The sequence below is a fragment of the Ostrinia furnacalis genome, unplaced genomic scaffold, assembly GCF_004193835.3.
Source record: "Ostrinia furnacalis isolate ACB-3 unplaced genomic scaffold, ASM419383v2 OfSCF4102, whole genome shotgun sequence".
NCBI classification, from domain to species: Eukaryota; Metazoa; Arthropoda; class Insecta; order Lepidoptera; family Crambidae; genus Ostrinia; species Ostrinia furnacalis.
In genome coordinates this window covers 569,027-592,095 of record NW_021134341.1, presented here as the reverse complement: position 1 = coordinate 592,095, position 23,069 = coordinate 569,027, and the positions used below count along the sequence as shown (strand labels likewise).

Here is a 23,069-nt window from a genome sequence, read left to right as displayed (position 1 = left end):
GTTCCCGCGGGAATTTTGCAATATCCTGTTGTAACTAAGCTTTAAGTTTACTAAGGTATTTGGCATCAGTATCGATCACTAATCACCCCCTGATAGTTATTTTGAAAATATATTTCATGTACAGAATTGACCTCTCTACAGATTTATTATAAGTATAGATAACCCAGAATAACATATAGGCTATAATTGATGACGATATGTGACAAACTAAATTTCACGCGGGTGAAGTCGCGGGCCAAAGCTAGTTTCTAATAATCTTTTCGCTCTAATATAGCGCTCCTAAATTCATAAAATTACTTATAAACGTTAAAACAACGAGAAACTTGAGGATATCGTAAAAAGTCATACATGTCGAGGAATGTAATAGTGAAGGGTCAGATTTTGTGTAATAAAATGTGGTTATTACCAGATTTTCGACCAAATCTTATTGGATTCCGCTGATCCTTGAACTGTGAAGGATTTAGACGAGGAATTTGCGAAGTGACCATAGACAATTTGATCATCCAGGTCGACCTTCCATAAATGTCCGATGATATGAAATAAAAACATTATATTCTAATGAATATCTAATTGACTTCCTTATTTTTGGTCTTCTTTTTCTTTCATCGTCATACCAAGTTTATTATTTTTTTCAATTGTATTGGAGGCATTGAGCTATTGGATAAACAACTAAGTAAGGACATGTGAGATATTATGGTCCCTTTAGTGTCAAATTTTGTGATTGGCGTCTTACATGGCCTACAATTACAGCTGAACATCTATATAGGTATATAAAAGAAAGTCGTGTTAGTTACTCCACTTATAACTCAAGAACGGCTGAACCGATTTAGCTGAAAATTGTCAGGGAGGTAATTTAGAGCCAGGAGAAGGACATAGGATACTTTTTATCCCGTTCGAAATTAAAAAAAAGTCTGCTTATTTATTGCCATTATGGCGGAACAAAGTTCGCCGGGTCAGCTAGTTATCATTAAATTTTCTTTTCACATATAGACTCAAGCCTGAAATACGTCTTATCAAAACAGGAATTAATTACCTACTATAATTTTCCAATTTTCGTGTCCATTCTGAGAATCGTACCCAGGATCTTCGCACCAAGAGAGTCAAATTCTCAGTACTAACTAATAAGTAATCACCTAATGATGTTGATCAACTTGTCCATAACTAAGTAGCTGCTACAATAACTCCCCATGGAAATATATTAAGTGAAAAAAGTAATTAAAGTGTATTAGTTTAGCCCACGCCTTGTTTGCTGGAAAAACTACGGGGAATTGAAAATTGCCCAAAGGGCGTAGAAGTTATAATAATATAACTTTTGCATGTTTAAAACCATTCTTATTGTTTATATTTTGTTGGCAGAAAGTTATGAGTAAATCATCTTTACTAATATTATAAATGCGAAAGTAACTCTGTCTGTCTGTCTCTCTTTCACACCTAAACCACTGAACCGATTTTGATGAAATTTGGCAGGGACATGGTTTGAATCCCGGGAAAGGACGTAGGATAGTTTTTATCCCGGTTTTTGAAACAGGGACGCGCGCGATAAAGTTTTTCTATGACAGACAAAATTCCACGCGGGCGAAGCCGCGGGCGGCAAGCTACTTAGTTATTAATAGTTCCAAATACCACTCTGTTTGTCTACCTATGCGTAACTAAGTGCAAAGTATGACCATTAAATAATGAAAATCTTTTAAAATGATGCCTGTTTTTCAGCAATGTTCCTACATAAGTTGTACTTCACCACGGTAGCTTTACTGACTGATTTTCTTCCGTCACTTTTCAGCACCATTGTTGTCCCGAAAGCAATATGTATTTGGGATGACGCCCTGTAAATGGTTGGGGTAAATTATTTTAATTTAACTATGCAGGCAACGAAAAAAGCTTTCTCCATATTTTAAAGTTACAACTACAAACATAAAAGTATTCAAACTTTGAACAACTATCAATTTGGATCCCCAAAATAACTTTTCACGTCACCAACCACCACAAACATTTAACTTAAGCTAAAGTTAATTATCTAGCACCTGTTTAACGATTGTAATTATCAGTGTCATTGCATCCGACTGAACAGCCTGTTAATTGCGTGAAATGCCCAGATCAAAGCCAATCGAGACCGGCCTAATCAAACTCAGCTTTGCGGCCATGCAAATAATCTGTGGCAAGCGCGATGTCACAGGACACTTAAACACGATACGACGTCGCATCGTGCTATATAGTTAAACGATTTTGAAACTTCAAATGGCAAAAATCGGAAATAGTAACTCAGTATTGAGTAGCGCTCTCATGTCAAATCATAGCTGGGATGATTCAGTCACAAACATCGACTTCTAAAATGACCTTCACTGGCTGGGTTTTTATTGGCGGTCAAGCTGTAGATCCTGGCTACACAGGAGTTGCAGCGGTGGGAACGAGAGGTGGGAATAGTCCCGTTCTAAAAATGACTCGTTTCCTAATTGAAAGAAATGCATGTATGCAATATCTTCTGTGTATCTGTTTCTTCTTTACTTATTCGTCTTTTTAATATTAGCATGAGGAGAACATGTCTAGTGTGGTCCATTTTTCGAGATTAACTGCGATCGACCACACGACGTAATTGTGGCACGTTTCCCAGCACGACGTCGCATCGTGAAACGCCCATACGCCTTTGATTAAAAGCTACTCGGTCAGAGCTAAATGCATCAATGAATCATTGCAGTCAGATTGCCAAGGCAGTTAAAAGAAAAACCAAATATTTAACTTTGGGATTACTAGCTTTAACTCAGTTACTTTTACTACTCGTAAGGTTAGAGTTAAATGCAGGTCAATGAAATGGTCCGGTTGCTAAGTCAGGGAAAACTAATACCTAAGTTTGGTATTAGTAACACTATATTTTTCAGCAATATTAGATCGTAATTTTGGGTCGTAATATTGGGTCGTATTTTATTTAAAATTGTATTATTTATCGCAGTAGATATATAGGTCTTATAAATTTAATTATAATAGGTTACGGCGGTTAAAAAAGCACACCTTTTATACTTTCATAACCTATTATAAGATACTATATCTTTCACACTAATGTGTCAGTCAACATTGGTACTGTTTATTTCAGCTAACCTAGTAGATTTTTATTTCCTCTGTCGGTATAATTTTGCTACTTAATTACATATCAACATACTGTGAGTCGTTATTATTAATTAGACCAAATAAGTAATTAATTAGTGTCCTTCGATGTATGTGGGCATAAAGTATTAGGTTGTTTGATGGTTTGATACATTACAGATCGTATTAGTTTTTTTTATGTTACTTATTATGAACGAATTTCATTCAATCTTGTTTTTTAATATCGCTATTCACAAGTATTTTTGTATTGAAAATAACTGTAGCTAAAAATATATACCATGAAAAACTTGGATAAGTATCATGACCAGGAAAAGGTTTAAAATAGCTGACCTTAACATTATGAAACAAATACAAAGGGTTTATTCATATCTACACAAAATCTCGGAATTTGAGATCGATTCACCAAATTCTCAACTCACCAAAACTTAATTTAAACTCAAGCTTAGATTCAAGTCTGTAATTTTCCCAAATGTTGAATTTCAACCGTGAATCTGTTACTAACTTTGAATCGAATTTTGAGTATTGTGTCATATAAGACAATGTCTTGTTACCCCTCAAAGGTAGCGAAAAATGTCAAACGAAAAACAATACAAAAGTTCTCGTGTGCAGTTGAAAAAGAGTGAAGGAGGTATGAAAAATTCAAAGGCTAATATAGCTTCGCCTCTTACCTTTGAAACAGTGCGAAGCTTTTTGTTCTCTTTGCAGGATTCTGAGAAATTTATACTTCAAATGAAGGCATTCGACAAAAAGTATAGCGGTTGGCATGCAAATATTAAACGAGCATTCCAAGCCTTATCTTCAGTTTTTAATATACAGGCTGTTTCTTGGAATTATTTGAGATTCTTTTACCATGTTATCCGTGGAAGGAGTAACGTAATATTTGGACCGAGGTATGCCATGCCTAAATGCATGGTGTATAAAATCTGTATCCTCGTTCTTAAAATAAGATTACCCTATTTCCTTAAACATATTGTATTACCAATACCCTCTTTGGAATGTCAACAATATTAATAACGCAAAATGAAGGGTTTCCGCAATAGATAAGATTATTCTTGTCAAAATATGTTACGGAACGTATATTTCCTTATAGTATAAACTAGCTGATTTCCTAAATATTATCTATCAAGAAAATCTAAGCCCAAGAACTTTTTCCTTTAAAAGAAAAATGAAGGCATTGCAAAGTTGAATCAATTGATCAATACTAAATCAAGTAGTAAGTAATGGGAACTTTTCCATATCAATGGAAGTTTTCCATTATATTCTAATATAGTACATACATTTAAAGAAAACGAATCATTATGTAATGTTAATTGTTTTTTACTTTAATTTAGTAAAGCTTATCGCATGCTAGAACACAATATGTACCTGTTTCTTTAAACTTTGAGTCACCATTTACCCTAGATCTTGAACACAAAAGAGTGAGACTTCAAATCCTAGTTTAACTCCTTTAAAGCTCTACCTTTTTAAATAGAAAATGTTAAGCTTTTGCTTCCCTATTACTCTCTGAGATACTTTACAATTGTAGAGAACATTTTAACACCATCGTCTTAAAAGTACCGCATTGTTGTCACGTAAGAACACAAAATCTTGTTACTCGTAAAGAACAAGACGGGGTTTTCTGCCATTTTGAAATTGTAAGCCAATAGAAGCGGATTTCAGTACATTACTTCTGTCAGTTCTGCGAACTAAGTTGGTCCTGGGAATGTCTGAGACAATTTTGATGATCCTTTTAGCTGGATACAATAGCATTAAGCTCTATAGGGACTTACTTAGGTCTGATCAAATCATATCAAGTTTTTATAGTTCAAAATATATTAAATTCACTGCACATGATGTATGTAATAAAAACTTACACTTATTAATGGAGTCGGAAGTTGTTATGTGGTGGTAGAGCTCAGGTAGCGAATATAGCGATCACAAAATAATAGCAATCATTGCAGTCATACGTGACTCATGGTTTCGGAAAAAGTATTTACCTACTCACTCAAATGTGAATTCTTGTGCATGTGAAAAATAGGTATACCTTTTATTTTCACACCACATAGGTACCTGCTTCTCTACTACAACTCTACTTTTATTGGGTTTATAGAATGTTCGATTTTTATCAAATACCTATATTTATACAAATAACTGAATCTTAACTCAGCTCATAAACGAAAAAGTTACATCTGGATTTCTTTCTATTTCTCTTCTATTGTCTGCTGTTATTTAAACTTTCCACAGTAAATCAATTTTCAAACGTGGCCTTTTATCCGCCCACTGTTTCTTAGGGATCAACTGCCATAAATAATGGTATGCAATTCAATTAAAAGTTTACTGGTGTTACGTATTAATAATTTTCCCGCACCCTCGGGTAATTACATACTAGGATTTGGGAAAAGTTTCTGATGAAAATACATCTATGTCACACAATTCGCTTTATTAGATCCACAAAGTTAGACTTGGTATAAAATATTTAAAAACTAATTGGTAATAGTATAAGTAGATGCATGGTTTAATTTTATTTTTTAATACTGCAACTGCGAGAATAATTTTAGGTACATTCTTTCAGGTCTTTGTTAAACTCAACTCCTTTGCGTGTTAATTCTGTTAGACGTGAATTTGGATCAACATTGTTTAAATGACTTTGTGACAACCAAAACTTTGTTAGTCTTAGCAGTCTTAGTCTAAAATAGTGACTAACGCCCGTATTCACCAACGTTAATATGAGGTCTCACAGTGTGCGTGGACGCACAGGGTGACACATAAACTAATCACAGAGCTCTGTCCAACGCTGTGCGTTCGATTTGCTGCTTCTCATAAGCAAGCATTGTTTGTGAATATGTGGAGTGGAGTGTCTTGGGCTGTTTCTTCTCAGCAGTAGCCCATTTGTTGTCCTGAAGCAGTAGTAGTGTTAAAATAACATAGGGACGTGTAAAAGAGCTTACTTGCAAAAGAAATGAATTTGACCGTCCTATATCATAAAGTTTCCTTAAAATGTTACTAATTTACCATTCTACGGGTTTTAACGTAAACAAAATCTATTTGCATAACATGGACGGTAAGTAATGGGATTGCCGGATATAGCGCCCGATTAGAGATTACGGCTTCATTGCGTTGTCTATGCACCAGGCACCAGTGTCACTGCACTGACATTGCTGCGAAGTATGTCTCGGCCATTCTCAGATGAGCTAGTTTTTGCGTGTCCGGGCTGTTAAATCGTTAAAAATGACAAATTAGAGACATGCAAGTATTTTTATATGTTACTAAACAACCCTATCCAGTTGTTTAAATTAATTTCATGAACTAATTTAGACACAAATAAATAAACACAGAAAGACATAAATTTTGGTTTTCAATTTTTCTATTTACCATGTCCTTATTTTTAAACTAAATATTTGAAGGTAGATCCACGTCGTTGATTTAAATAGAATCAGTACTTTGGCCTTCATGGCGTTATAGTAGGACAGTATTTGCATACCCTGCAGATATTGGAAATTTTGAATAAAAACTATCGTTTTATAATTTCCATGTTACTAATTACCATATATTTATAATCACCGTTGTATGAAGTTATTACTTATGATTATAAAATGAATGAAATTAATATGAAATATACCTAGACTTTCGCATAACAACTTTACGGACTTTTCTTCCAATCTGAAATCAAAATTTTGAAAAGCTTTCGTTAGAGTTACCTCGAAATAGATTCGATTTCATGACGAATGTTCAGCTTCAGTTGCTGCATGGTTGTTGGATTTTAGAGTATATTTTAACCCTAAGGTAACCCCACAAAAAGAAGTTAGCTGGAGTGAAATCGAGGTTTCCTGATGGCCAGAAAATGTCACCCATGCGTGAAACATGTCTCGTACCAGATACTTATTTTTACTATTAATATCATTGATATTAACATGTTAAATCATTAATTAATTCTAATATAATACCATTAAAATCTATCCATGTTAACTTTGCCCTAAGAAGATGAGATTGTCCAACAGTAACACTTACCTGGCGTGATCATATTAAGAACAAAAGGGAACACATGAACAGACAATGGGCCTATTCAAGACGAGAGTGTATAGGCACTTTGTACCATCCTAGACTGCATCCTCCCTGCTTTGTTATGCATAGAATTTTTTTTTCGTGATATGCAATGGATACTGGGCAGAAGAAGCTTGGAGAACAAACTAAATACAAATGCATCCTAAGACCCATGTAGATATAAATGGCATAGACTGGTTTACAAAGTCCACTGAAGTGATACCAAACGTCAAAGAGGGTGTAGAAAATTCCTGTTAAGCTTACAAACAAAGACTAGACCGTCATGAAATCTATTTGCTGCATCCCTTCTAAATTCTGAGAATTCTGCATTCAGGCTCAAGAGAAAGTGAATAGCATCAATCTGAAAACTTATTGTAAAAGAATCGAGGCGACAAATCATAGGATTACGCAGAGCTGGAACTGTCATTATTACAAAATAAATTTAATCTGATAATGGGTGATGGCTGATCACAGATAGATTAAAAAGAGGAAAAAACACTAATATCATTAATAATTTTTTCGATATACATATATGCATATCCGAAAAGTCAAATTTGTGAGACCTCCTGATCCATTATCTGTATCCATCATTTGTATCGCATTTAAAGCAAATAAATGATAATTCAGATTCTGATTCAGCTAAATACTCTCATTTTAAATGTGACACATAGCCCCTTCTTGCTGAATTAAGAGTACCTAAAGCCTTTTATATGACGCTATAAAGGGTGTTGATTTCAATACCCGCCATATTTAGGGAGTTGATTAAGTAGCTTATTCTGCTCACGAATCAGCAAAAANAAGTTTTGAATTTAATGGAATTGGGAAAGAAGTACCGAGTTTGAAGCGTTCATGAGCAGACATTGCAGTTGAATATTCATGTTCTGAATTTGATTATTGATAAATAATAAAACAAATCCTACTAGCTCGATTGATGTTTTAATTTAATTTATTTAAACCAGGTTATCTTTAATAATATTTTTCGTTAATTTATGAAAATATCAAATTAGCCCGTAATCCTGAATCCTGATACATAAATTTAGCCTATTAATTTAATACATGTACAACTGTACTCAGTGTTGCACTATCAAATGCAATTGAAGCGCCTCTGTGCCAGGGTTTTTATGTTCCTGGTCAGGCTATATATAAAAGTCAAAGGTGACTGACTGACTGACACAGACTGTGACTGACTGTGATCTATCAACGCACAGCCTTAACCACTGGACGGATCGGACTGAAATTTGTCATGCAGGTAGATGTTATGAGGTAGGCATCCGCTAAGAAAGGATTTTACGAAACTCCACCCCTAAGGGGGTAAAACGGGATCCACGCGTACGAAGTCGCGGGCGGCCGCTAGTATCTAATAAAGTAATTATGCCCTTTTGCACCATCAATACCTAATTTTAAGTGACCCCTTTGAAAAAATAGGGGCACTTAAAAATGAGGGATTAAATGGTGAAAGGGCATAAACCTAACATAACTAAACTGACACCAGGGACTATTAATTATTTATTTTGATTACTAAATACCCATTATAGAGCTCTGTAAAAATAGTTTTTTATTCTGTAAAGTTATTTTAAAAATAGGTTATAATTACTAGTCCTCGTATGATTTAAGTTATTTTTATTATCTTCTAAAAGCGTATGGCCTGGTTGTAATAGCTTTTGTATTGATAATAAAATAATTGCCTTAATAACAGGTCGTTCGACTTCAATGTGGAGGCGTGACTCTACATGTTTCTAAAAACAAATTATTAGAGGCTTGAGAGACATAAAGGACAAAGTACACTTATCAACTCGGAAACAGATCGTAACCGTATCAACTCGAGGTGGTGGTCAGTATTCTTTGTATGAAACTCCGTACTGCAACGCAGGCCTGTAACGTAAACGCTTCGCTTTGCGGTTGACAGCGCGCGAAAGACAATAAGGTGTTGATTCCTTTCCGGGTTGATAAGTCTGCTATGACCTTAAAATGTATTACGAGTAATTTTGGTATTTGGAATAAATATAATTAGGAAGAAATTACTAGGAAATTAAAATATCTAATAAATAACCATGAAAAGTAGTGTGTAATGTAACCGAGTCATAGCTACATAATCAATCAAAAGTTAAAAGATAATATGATTTATCAATTGAAATATTATTTCTCCGTTTTGTATAGCAATGGAAAACTTGTGTTACTTATTTGCGTAATTGACTTCAGAACAACTAAAATCTTCCAATTAATTGCAAATTAATTGGGTTTCCAGTAATTTATACATTTTTCTATAAGTTGTTTTGTCTGGGAATTATTGGTTTTTGGTGTTAACAATTCAATTACTGACCACGTGTAATAAAGTGTTTCCAATTTTCTTCAGTTTTCTTATTTTAATGAAAATAATGAGAAAATACACCAAGCAACAAAAAAATATCAATTAATTATGGTACCTAACTTAGCAGTGGTGGAATGGGATGGTTACTGTAGTAAAATAAGCTATTAGATTTATTTGTTACGAGTGTTAAAACCCCATAGCCATGTAATAGATTTGACCTATTAAATTATTCATAATGTCAATAAAGTGGTGTTACCCCTCAAATAATTGGATGGGAAACGATAAAAAANCCCTGTATATTTGTGTACAAAATCAATGCAAGATGTTGTTTTTTTGCTATTTTACATATCTTTTCTAATTACCGTTAGATTAAGTATTAGCCTTATCTAATTACCGTGACCATAAAATTTTTGGGTCTCATTTACGCGAAAACCGCTTTGAATAATTTGACGCCTTTACGATTGTTAAATTCGTACTTTTCATGTGTTTTATATTTAAATGCGTTTAAGTCAATTAAGCCAAATTTCAAAAATAATATGGTAATTAGGCTGAGAACGCCTAATCGTGAGAATGACCGGTCTCATCTTTTGCTAACACATAATGTAACAATGAATGTAAAATTATATGTTGTTGGTGAATATTTATGGTTTTAGATATTTAATTTTTCTAAAAGAAAATTATATTCACTTATAAGGAAAACACAGAATACCTACACTTATTTATCATTCAATAAATAAACACTTGTCTAATAATTGTTGTAAGTTGTCTAGTCCCCTAGATAAAAAAATAATTAAAAATGTTTTAAACATAACACGTAAAACAGCTTCACCATAGATTGTTTTTAAACTTATTTGCTGATTATAAAGAAGACTAACTATTATGAACATTTTGGGGTGTATACTGAAAATAGTATAAAAATATGCCTATACCTAATAAAGTCCTAAATCATATTAAAGTTATTTTTATTATCTTCTAAAAGCGTATGGCCTGGTTGTAATAGCTTTTGTATTGATAATAAAATAATTGCTTTAATTGGTCGTTCGACTTCAATGTGGAGGCGTGACTCTACATGTTTCTAAAAACAAATTATTAGAGGCTTGAGAGACATAAAGGACAAAGTACACTTATCAACTTGGAAACAGATCGTAACCGTATCAACTCGAGGTGGTGGTCAATATTCTTTGTACGAAACTCCGTACTGCAACGCACATTTATCAGCACTGACGTAAACGCCTCGCCCCGCGGTTGACAGCGTGCGAAAGGCAATGGCAGCGCGCGAAAGGCTACACGGTGTTGATATCTTTCCGGGTTGATAAGTCTGCTATGACCTCAAAATGTATTACGAGTAATTTTGGTATTAATTAATACCGTGACCGTGTTACGGAAAATATGTAATAAATAAATAACCATGAAAAGTCGTGTGTAACGTAACTGAGTTACAGCTACATAATCAATCAAAATTTAAAAGATAATGTGGTTAATCAATTGAAATATTATTTCTTCGTTTTGTGTAGCAATGGAAAACTTGTGTTACTTATTTGCGTAATTGACTTCAGAACAACTAAAATCTTCCAATTAATTGCAAATTAATTAAGTTTCCATTAATTAATTTTTCTATAAGTTGTTTTGTCTGGGAATTATTGGTTTTTGGTGTTAACAATTCAATTACTGACCACGTGTATTCTTAGTAAAGAATAAAGTGTTTCCAATTTTCTTCAGTTTTCATATTTTAATGAAAATAATGAGAAAATACAGCAAGCAACAAAAAAATATCAATTAATTATGGTAACTTAGCAGTGGTGGAATGGGATGGTTACTGTAGTAAAATAAGCTATTAGATTTATTTGTTACCGAGTGTTAAAACCCCATAGTCATGTAATAGATTTGACCTATTAAATTATTGATAATGTCAATAAAGTGGTGTTATCCCTCAAATAATGGGATGGGAAACGATAAAAAGCTATTTGTAAATTGGAAAAAATATACCTTTTCCTGCTTTTTAACGTTACAATAATGACAGTTTGATAGCTTTAAGTTACTTGAGAACTATTTTATTGAGAAAACAAAGTATTAAATTATCTATCACACAAGTGCAAGGGCTAAATAGGCTATTGAAAATAAGATCAATATTTTAAAACTCACCTCAATTCACCAATATATGAACGAAATATGGAGTAAATTGGCCCGAGATCGTTAAAAGTAGGTGTGACATAGAGTGACATATTTAGATACTACGATTGTTAAAAATTTCCTCTATAGTGTTTCCTTGTCTTACAGCTTTTCGGTTAAATAACAGACTAAGTGTTTTGTTTGAGAAAAATAATAACCCAATAAAGAAAACTTATAAAATAAGAAGTGAAACTTTCGTATGAAACATTTCTTCAGATGTAACTTTTCTCAATTACACACGAAAAGTAACATTGAACAATCACTTATGAAATACTTTTCAAAATTTTTCATAATGTCTGAGCCAAAAAGGCACAGTTTATAAAGAATACGAAGAACTTACATAGTTCAAAGAATTCTTAAATTTCTCTGAAATGAAATATTATATTGGGAACTATGCAAGTAACATTGACAAAGACACAGACGTACTTTTATCATGAATTGGAAAGTTTTATTTCAATGTTTACCCAAAAATGTTTTATTGTTTATAATAATTGTTCCTAGCTAGGTCTGCTGTGTGCATCGACGTCCATGATAAAAAATAAACTGTAGAATTAAGATAATAAATGAGTCTACTCTTCTATGTAGAGTTACTTATATTCTCAAAGTAACCAAAGAAATCTAAAGCATAAACAATACATTTACTACTTAGTTGTTACGCTAGCGTAATCCGCTCATTTGACTCATTGGATCCCAAACTTATTTGAGAGGCGCCCCCTTTCGACCATACAAACAATTCCGCGCCCCCCTCCTTCACTCAAGATTATTTATTGGTCGTATCGAGCAGTCTGGAATGCATTCTCTCAGCAGTCGCAGGTGTTTTATACTTAAGTACACAGATGGCCCGCGCCCCCCTTCAAAGGTCTTTGCACCTCCCCAGGGGGTCGCGACCCACAGGTTGAAAAACACTGCTCTAACTAATGTCGCTAATGGCGTGTCACCTCTTTAATTTAAAATGTTGCACCTTTTGCCTCAAAGAGAGTGCAGCATAATGTCGGACTAGCCGTTTATGGCCACTTGGAAGATAATGTGGACGAGCAAACTAACAAGCGGGTTGACGAGTGGACTTTACGAGTCTGTTTATGTTGGGACCAAAGTTGGTAATGAAGACTGCGTTATTATAGAAAGTAGTATTATGATAACCTCCTCCTTTTTTGATGTCGGTTAAAAACGAAAAGATATAATGTCTTTAGGCTCGAATTTAAACGTACGAAACGGATAGATTAGGAAGAGTTTAGAAAAAGGACATAAGCTGACTGACTGACTGACTTAGTGATCTATCAACGCACAGCCCAAACCACTGGACGGATCGGGCTGAAATTTGGCATGTAGGTAGATGTTATGACGTAGGCATCCGCTAATCCGGATTTTACGAAACTCCACCCCTAAGGGGGTAAAACGGGATCCACGCGTACGAAGTCGCGGGCGGCCGCTAGTTGCAAAATAAAACTTAAAGCGGATGAAAATTAAGGTTATGACAATTTGTATCTAGTATTTTTAAGAGAGGGATATACTAATTCAATTTTTCGGTTGTATTTTTCAGGAATATAATGCATGAGAATATAATTTATTTACATGAATGTAAGATTTTCGGAATCAAGGCAGCAACCTTTACTTATTAGATACCTATAATTTACTTAAGGCCAAAGGCAAAGGCCATTAATTAACTTATTTACTACTTGTATATTCTCGTTCTAAGAACTTAATATACCTACTTAATGTACGAGGTAACCCTGAATCATTACATTTTGATAATTAAAAGAGGTTAGATAATTGGCGACAAAGAGAAAAATAATGAGATGTGATTTGACAACTCCAATTTATTTATTCTAGAAAATAAATAGACATAGACACTTACATAATTTACTCGCCAATCACGTTATGTTATTTGATACTGGTTGTCTTAATTTGTTTGTTCCTTTTAGATTTCAGGAATACAAATGAAAATCAAAAGATATAAATAAAAGAAACCTGTTAGATGTTATAACGTTTGATTAAAACCTAGTTACTTTGGACTATTTTTAAACAACAAACACTTTGGCTTAATTCGGTTTTCAAATGTTAATTACTTATTATGTTACAGCCAAGCTTGTTTTTGTATACTTTTGCCTTAGTGATTGTTTGAATATCAAGGTCAAGGAGTAAAAGCGTAGGTAGGTACATTATTTATTCCAAAAAAGGAATCCCTCTTTAAACGGTAAATCCCAATCTTGGGTTTTAATATGATTACCACTTTGGGAATTTCTTAAAAGTCAGGAATTTGGCTAGCAGATAGTTATTTATTACGTAGGCATCTGCTCAAAAAGGACTTTCTAAAATTCATCCCTTAGGGGGGTGAAAAGGGGACCAAAGTTTAACGCTAGTCTAGTAGTACTAACTAAATAGAAAAATGCTCTATAATTAATATCTTTTTCCCTTTACATACCTATAGGTTCCATTCTTGGGGTTCAATATTAACATTTTGGAAATTTTTATTAAAAGTCAGGATTTTCTAAAATTCATCCCTTAGGGGGTTGAAAAGGGGACCCCTTTCGACCATGCAAAAAATTCCGCGGCCCCCCCTCCTCCAGTCAAGATTATTTATTGGTCGTATCGAGCAGTCTGGAATGCATTCTCTCAGCGGTCGCAGGTCTTTTTATACTTAAGTACACAGATGGTTTTTGCGCCTTCCCTAGGGGGCGCGCCCCCCACTTTGGGAACCAATCCTCTAACCTTTAATTTTTAACCTTGTTCCAGCCATGAACATCTCAGTGCATCTCGCAGTCGTAGCCGCGGTGTGGCTGTGTCTCGCTGACGCCGCGCCCGACGTGCGGGTAGCACGGGCCAAGCAGCAGCGACCTACCCGCGGTTTCAAGAACGTAGAGATGATGACCGCCAGGGGGTTCGGGAAGCGCGACCGACCCACTACTAGGGCTGAACGTGAGTATATGATACTTATGAATATTTTCATTTACATCGAATAATAAGTTATTTATTTCAAGCAGATACAGATCTACTGTGAAAGCGTTTTTAGTAAGGGACTTTCCCACACTAGTATTTCGAGGGTCCTTCGCCAGTGCCTTCGCAGTGTCGACGCGGCGATGTTTCAGAGTCAAGACTAGTCTGGGGGAACCCTTAGCCTATAAACAAATAGTCATGAGGACAGCGTGACGTCAGGCATATGACCGCAAAGCGACGCAATCTGTGGTTACTCTACGTCATGTTTTTTTCTCATAAACCTTTGGATCACTGCCGATGTGAGTGCAGCGCGCCTTGATTAAGGCATTTCCATTCAATTTTAGAATCATGTGCGAATCTCCCGTCAAGTCACGCTACTACATGATTATCATGTCGCGGTCTAGTTGCGTTTCAATCACGCAATCAGTGAGGCAAAGGCTTATGGAATTATACAGGCTTAAGAATAACAGCTGTAATCGAGGTTAAAGGAACTTTCATAATTTTGTTTGTTTTTGTGGTTACTACATCGTCTAGGATGAATAAGAAACTAAACCTTTCGTCATTATGCAACTAAAGAGTTTTCGCAGAGTTAAGGTAAAGTAATTCAAGCTTTCTCCTCAGATAAGTTAAAAGTGTAAAATGTCACCCCCAGACAAAGTGCAAAGTGTTTAAAGGAACATCGATCTTCCCGCCGAAGCCCGTGGGACTACGCTAATGGGGCGAATAATTTGTTATGAATTTTTTCATCTTTGCAATTTCTTTCATGTTGAATTTCAAAGGGACAAACTTGGGACAAGTTTAGTCCTAATCCGAAAAAGTTACATGATGTCATTTATTTATGTTAATTGTGAAACTGTGTGTACGTTTCATGCAAATTTGAATTTACTTGGCTCGTTAGGTGAAGTTAGATCTAATAATGTAAAGACTAGTTTCCGACGTCCAGTCGTTCTACTTCTCATAGTGGAAGTGAAATAACTAAATTAATTAAATGCGCCAGTCTCATTAAGCAGTAAATTTAATTTAAATAAAAAACAGGGCTGAGAACTGACCCTTGCAGTACGCTTACTTTAAGAAAGTGGCACACTTTATTCATTTTAGAAATTATTTTCTATTTACACTTCTACTCTTAGATAAAATGACATCATATTTGTAATTTGCATCTGCTCGTACAAACTGATTATCTAAATAACAATGGTGCACAAGATCAAATGCTAGTGATAAAAATATTCATCGGCAATTTATGCGTTAGAATATTTCACAATAAAAGCATCTAAAACTGTCAACCACCAAATTTTGTAGTAAAATCCAATAAAGTTAACGGAATGCGCACCGTTTGTGGGAGTATCGTGTTCACCTGCCTTTTAGTGTGGAAAAAATCGTTTTATCTGAATCTGATAGCTGCAATATTACACATAGGTAGTTCCGTGTGTTATTTGGAATAGTTTTGTCTTTCTCTCTAAACTCCGATTTAATCTCATATCTGAGTCTTTATTAATTCCAGTTGTCTAACCTATTTAATTACACATTTTATATACTTCTTAATGTTGTTTTCGTTAATTTCTTTTACGCGTGTTATATTGCGTAAACTTTTGAAATTAATTAGGTAAATACTTAATAATAATAGCGAGAATAATGACAATTAAATACTTGGAATTCCTGTGAGATCAGTGATTTCGTATCCTCATAATTGTTTAGGTAATGACGTGGATTACAATTCAGCTTAAACGAGCCAAAATAATCGAATTTGCATGAAACCCACTCACAGATTAGTGCAATATGACACGAAATTGAGTGGATTAGGTACTTAATTTCGCCAAATCAGTTGTCAGTGGATTAGATGTGGCCTATGATTGATGAAACAAAAATCAATTTAGTAATTTAACTATCGCCTTACCTCCAAAGGGGACGTAAATCAGCAAATACCGGCATCCGAACGCACGCATCGAGGTACGCCCACATTTAAAAGTCCCAACGTTGGGATCGCCCGGGATTTCGGGAAACGAACCTCCGAAGACCCTGAAGGTACAAAAACAAAAGAATTTAGTACAGTTGCAAATGATGCAAGCGAAATCAGACTGTGGAAAACCCATATGCAGTCTTGTGTGCTTACTTGAGACTGAGAAAGGCTTCGGAAATGAACTTAAGTCGTTTGGATAATGAGTCAGGACTCATGGCTACTTCAGCTCGGAAATGACGAGGAAATCCAAAGGGATTGGTCAAACCTAAGGCTTTATGTGTTGAGGATATTCGGTGTATTTTGTTGTTGTGAATTTTGAAACTTTTAGTATGAATACGAAACATTTACTTTTACTCTATTATAAATGTAAGTTAGGTACTTGTTGGTCAATGATGATGATGATGATGATGCCTATAAGTATCAATATTACCGTGGTAATATGGGCAAAATTGTCGCTCATATTTTTATGTATACGTAAGTTGGACTGTCCACTTCATGGACAGATTTCGACCGATGTCACATACAGGCCACATGAGCATGACGTTGCTAGTAAGTGACGTAGCCAAACTATATCCCACAAAACCAGTCATCATTCTAGAACTTATTACGTAGGAAAATCTGTGGTTACTAAAATAAAATTATATGATTAACAATTTGAAGAAGAATCTTTAAGTAACCTATAAAAAAGATACGACTAAATAACTGGATATAATTTGATTGTATTTCTTTTATAACAGCATTGTTAAGAGTCACAATTTCACAAACGATGGGCAGCAAAAAGAGGAAAAACAAAATTTTTAATGAGTTTATTTTCCTTGATCCTTCTGTTTTGAATTCATACCAAAACGTTTCACTTATTGGCAAATAAGATGGAAAGAAGCTCCCAAACTTCATCAAATGGAAATCCAAGTCACGTTTTTGTATTTTCTCTACATGGGACCACATCTTCAATTGGAAGTTGAACAAGAGTTCTATCCATGTTAAAATGCCTGTCTAAGTACAAAAATATGGTACAAAAGTTTATGCCTGCGTGCCATTTAAGTGGGGCTTGCCAATATCTTCGCTTTGACGGTACTAAAACGTGTCTCTTCAATATGTAATACTCGTAATGTATGTCAACTACCTACTAGACTTGAATACTTAATGTTTGTAAGAGCTGTTAACTATGTTAAGGTTTAAGTTATAGGTAAGCACCGATTAGACTGGTGTATTAAAATGTTGTTGTGCGTTAATAGAATGTAATTCCACATAAACAATGACTTCTAAATTGTGACATGTAGGTCCTACCTATGAATTATTCAAAGTTTATTCACCGTCTATACGATTTTTATAACGATGTATTTAATCGTTACAACTAACAATATCATTATTCATACATTACACATATAATAACTCAATAAATTATGAATCTACTCGTATGTGCGTGCTCATAACACTAAAATTTGTCCCTACGGGATTTCAACATTCATTAACACTTTTCAGTATTAAAATTGAAACCTTTAAGACTCCAGAGACATAATTATTTAGAAGCATTCGAATATGCTGAAATTATAATTTACAGAATTGTCAATTCAATGGGTTATTTTTTATCATTTTATTGATTAAATATAAATTGATTGCAATACCAAGATATTATAATAAACAAATTAATTAATGAGAGCAATTCCGAATATACGAATTTTGATTCGAATGCTTCAAAAATACTTCTCCTACCATAACTACACATACTCACACATACTCAACATAACACACACATTGACCCAACAGAGTACGAATACGAGGCGCCAGCTCGAAGGAAGTTTAACCCTAAATCTTCGCTCATGGTGGCCCCAGACTTTGGCAAAAGGAGCGGTGATGATGAAGGTAAAGAATATGAAGCTTCAACTAAATTGTGACGGAATCATTGGCTTATTGAATGCTTCATACGCTTGTGAGAGACTTGGTAGCAGATACAGGACGGTGTGAGATGATATGGAAAGTTTTTAAAAAGGTAAAATGGGTTGTAGTATCGCGGAGCATAAATTGATTAAAAAGTGGTTTTCGAATGTCTCCTTGTTCAAGTAAAGGTGGGGGAAATGTCAGAACTCTGCCAAATTAGAAGGGGTTGTACTCCTGTAATGAAGCCTAAATTTGGGCTAAGGTTACATTATAGTGACTTCTATTATAGCGAATAGATATCGGATTAAATATTAAAATAGAAGCCAAGAGTCTTGTAGAACTTGAGACAGCAGCTTGTGTTGTAGTAGAATCATCAAGTCTTGTGTCAAACGATTATAACACGTTCACGGCTATGGGGCGCGGAAACTATTTTCTCGCATCACTTTGAGCTGCGCTTCAAGCTCCGAGTGAAAAAATCCACTAGGAGGCTTTTGAATCACACTTCTAGACTAGTTTCTAGGGATTTTTCGAAAAGTGAAATACAGAAAATATTTAATTTATACCTACAAATAAGACTGAGTTAGAATTTAACAATTTAAACAAACTTAACTATATCCGTGTGAAATAGGAGTTTACTTACTTAGCTTTAATCATGACGTCATAAGAGCATGTCAAGAACTGATCTTCCGCATGGCCATTGTTGGTATGAACCTTAAATTCTCAAAGACGTCATTCAACCGTCATCTAGATAACACATTCTAACAAAAGGCCTACCTGAAAGCGCCTGTTTAAGGTTTATCGCCCTGTATATTGTTATCCAGTCTCTTAAGCCTTGTTCACACTAGTCGGGTAATTTAGTCGAGTCGATTTTAGTAAATAAACTACTCGTTTAACTTAACTAAGTACAAACCGTTCGCACTTTGTTACAGTGTGCTTAGCATGAGTTTACGTTAGGTGTGCTTGCTAACGACTGCGTAAAAAATGACATTAAATGTATGACAGATTGATTTTTTGACGCCCTCGCTAGCGAGTAAACTCATGGTAAGCAATCAGTTTACGAATGATTAGTGTTCTTATAATATGAAGTCAACTCTACCGGTTCGGACTCGCTTAGCCGATAAGCAAGTGGCTCGTCTAAACGATTTAGTAACCTACTAGACAAGATTTTTAGTGTTCAAACACCTTTAGCAACTAATTTTCTGCACTCGACTAAATGACTCGACTAGTTCGAACAAGGCTTTACTGATCTAATTAAATTTGATCCGGACAGAGTATGAAATTAGAGTGACCAGAGGCACATTCAGGCCGAGTTCAAAATCCAAAATTTTGATCGCGAGGGGCTATGGGAAACGCGATGGGCCTCAGAGAGGTAACGGGACAAGTTTGGACATGACATACTCGTATATTGTAGATACGCCGTTTTTGTCACAAATTTTCAACATGACGTCAGATGGTTCATAGACTCTAAATTCATATTTACATTGTAAACCCACACAAAGATTGATGAAAAACATTGTTGTGTTAATACAATTTAAGCTTTTAGTAAATTAAGTAAGGTCTTGGAAGATTTTTAGAATTATGAGAAACAATAAGATAGAAAAGTTTTTGTTAACAGCGTTGTGGTATTTTGTTTGCTAGTCAATACCTACCACAGATAAATAACTTATTTTCAAGTTGATCTCCTATTGTAAATTGTAAAATACATTTTCTAATAATGTGTTATATTTATAGTATCTTTTATTAAATGACAAAGATGGGGCGTATCTACAATATATCTATGGATTAATCGACATAATCTCTCTGACAATAGAATACCGAATCTATTGGCGATTGGGGTGTTGTATCGTCAAAATTGGAAAGCGGCTTAAAGCCGTTATAAGGCGCTTTTTTATTTACAACCAATAACTGGGAAACTGAGGCTTAGATTATACTGGTCAGAATCATTGGACAAAGATCTACGAGATAGAAAAAGGACTGAAGTAGAAAAGCATCTGTCAAGATGTGGTTACAGAGACGTATTTCCATTTCAGCCCCTTTTATCTTGGCTCAAAGTAAAGAGCAGGCTGTATAAAAGATAATATTGATTTTGTCTAATGATTAACACAAAACCTGCAGTTTTACATTCGCTTACACTACAACATTATACACGCTTCACTTTACATAAAACAATATTATACTAACACCACTATTCATGTAACGTGGCTTTGCTGTAATAAAAAGCTTTTCAGTGTTCTAATTTTAAGTAGGTAAATGGTTTTCGCCTGAAACGTAGAATATGTAAGTTAAGTAAGAATTATATTTTGTACTTTACTTAGTAACTTGAAATATTGGAAAAGTGACGGTAAAAAATAATAAACTATTTTTAGACTGATTTCTGAATCAGCAAAAACTAATTATAAAATCTATTTTAAGTCTAAGAAGTCAATTTCGCTTAGTAATGAGTTTAATTTACGACAATTAATTGATCAATCCAAATTTTATGCTTAATTAGACGGAAAAATTTGGAGCCATGAATGTGTAATAAAACAGTCCCATTTTTTTCTTTGCTCTGTAACATGGTTGTAAAACTAAATGCAAAGTTTCTCAATTTCAGAATACACGATCTTTTTCGTGTAAAATTTACGCTCGTGTCGTGTTCTAATACCATATCTACGAGAACAAGATTCTAAGAATTTTCACATTTTAAAAATGTAGAAGAAAAGTAGCACAATATTTAATATTCAAAAATGTAAGTAAATTTTTTATGACACATAGTATGTGCATTTTTCTCAATATTAAATATTTTATGATACGTAGATGTGATTTTTCATAACAGAAAAAAGACTTGTTTACCAGATTTTTCCCAACATAAAAGAAATGTCGTATCTTATTCCCCCTAATATGAAGCCGCTGTATGTATCTGAGAACAATTATGTCATGTATCCTTAAGTCGGTTGTGTGCTCCATTTTGGTGGGAAAAAGGTTGTTAAATGCCTGGGACGGATTAAGGGAAAATTCCCAGGTTTTTGGAAATCAAATAATTGAGACAACTATAAAAATCTTTTGTTTCCATAAATCATTAAGTATAATTACTGTACGGCTAGCACGAAAAACTTTCGAGTTCGAATCGTTTGCGTATTCGAATCGCCATCAAAAGATTTAATACGAAAGCTACAACAGCGCCCTTGTGAACGTGTCGTAAAGTGAACTTAGTATGAGAAATGGTTGCACGAAACTTATTTTGAGAATCAAAGTTGTCACTTTATCGTTTAATTCGAAGGTTGAGTATCGAATTTTGTCGAATACGCAAACGATTCAAAGACGAACTTGTTCATGCTAGAGGTACTGGTTCTAATACAGAGTGTGCACTTCGCAAAATCAGCACTTGACTCAAAATTCAACTATCGAAAATGTAATGAATCGTATTTGCTAAACTAAGTTTTTTTTAGAAACAAAATTAGTACTAATAAGCACTCTATGTCATAAAAATTTGAACTTTAAAACACATACAAAACTCTCTCAAATATGTTTAAATGTACCTATTTCAGAGTTGAATTAACACAACACGTTCATTAGGTAAAATTTCTTCAGGTTGTTTCCAAACTTTTGCCTCAATAATTTCGCTTTATCAATCCTTAAGTATCTTCGGAAAACAATGAAATTAGTATATCAAGAATGTTGTAAAACAGGTTTATAAATACATTGCTCAATTCATTAAGTATGAGCCCATACTTACTATGTGGGGTTAGTACAAAAATTGCAACTTCATCTAGTGGCCTATTTCAATCAAGTACTTTATACTTCACCCGCCAAGTAGATAGAGAGTTGGATTCTCTCATGGGTTTGATTTCCAATAACATAATAACAATTTGGAAAAGATAATGCTTGAACCATGCTGAGTGTCCGAAATAAGTGACATATAAAAGAAAATTATAGAATTGGCAATTACGATAGTTCTATCGTTAGGAAGTGTTCTTCTCCGTACACACACAACCAGCGGAACTACTCCCAAAAACGTAACCCGAAGTTCGAATGTTTCCACCCCTCTCACACAAAGCGAGATACTAGCATGAGTGACGGTGACGGATAGACGTAAAGCGTTTCGGAGTAGCCCTGCAGACCCAGGCCCGACTAAATCCCGTAAGCGTGGGTCCTTCCCCTTAGTTCGCCCCTGGCTATTCTATTCCGGTAAACTTAGGTGAAAAGTGACTTATAAAGAATGTTGTGTCAGCTTTCATTATGTGCTGACGTATTTGTTCGACGTCCCATTGTGCTGCCAACATTGCTTATTACCACCTTATGTTGTGACATAATTGGATTCTTATTGTTTAGATTTCATATTCTTCGATAAATATATCTAAATTGATACTGTTTGTTATTAATTTAAGAATGTTTTTCTTTTGCTTCAAAGGTCAATATTGATTTCAGAGGTAAATATTGACTTGTAGCACGTTGATTTAGGACAAAATCAAATTAATTAACACACTTTATTGTGCAGTTAACAGGATGGTTCCTGTTTGCATTGATTTAATCGTAAACCATTTTGGGAAGGGGTGTCGACCACTTTCCAAAATGGTCACTTTAACGTAGAGCATTGTGAATAGCACTATTAGAGTAACCACCTTTTTATCAGCAACAAAAAGAATCCATTACCACCGTTGTACAGACATGCAAATTAAGGTAACAATATCGAATCTTACAAGTATGTAGGTAGTTGTAATCGGGGCT

At 34.5% G+C, this 23,069-nt stretch overlaps 1 protein-coding gene across 1 annotated transcript in view; it reads left to right on the top strand.

Annotated features, from left to right (window-relative positions):
• Window positions 1–23,069, top strand: part of LOC114358708 (allatotropins) — a 77,722-nt gene that overhangs the window by 30,090 nt on the left and 24,563 nt on the right. Inside the window, exons 2-4 of the mRNA XM_028312742.1 lie at window positions 14,327–14,509; window positions 18,252–18,347; window positions 19,633–19,731. Of these exons, the coding sequence (XP_028168543.1) occupies window positions 14,329–14,509; window positions 18,252–18,347; window positions 19,633–19,731 (376 nt within the window). The 5' untranslated portion in view covers window positions 14,327–14,328. The remainder of the gene's footprint in view (window positions 1–14,326; window positions 14,510–18,251; window positions 18,348–19,632; window positions 19,732–23,069) is intronic.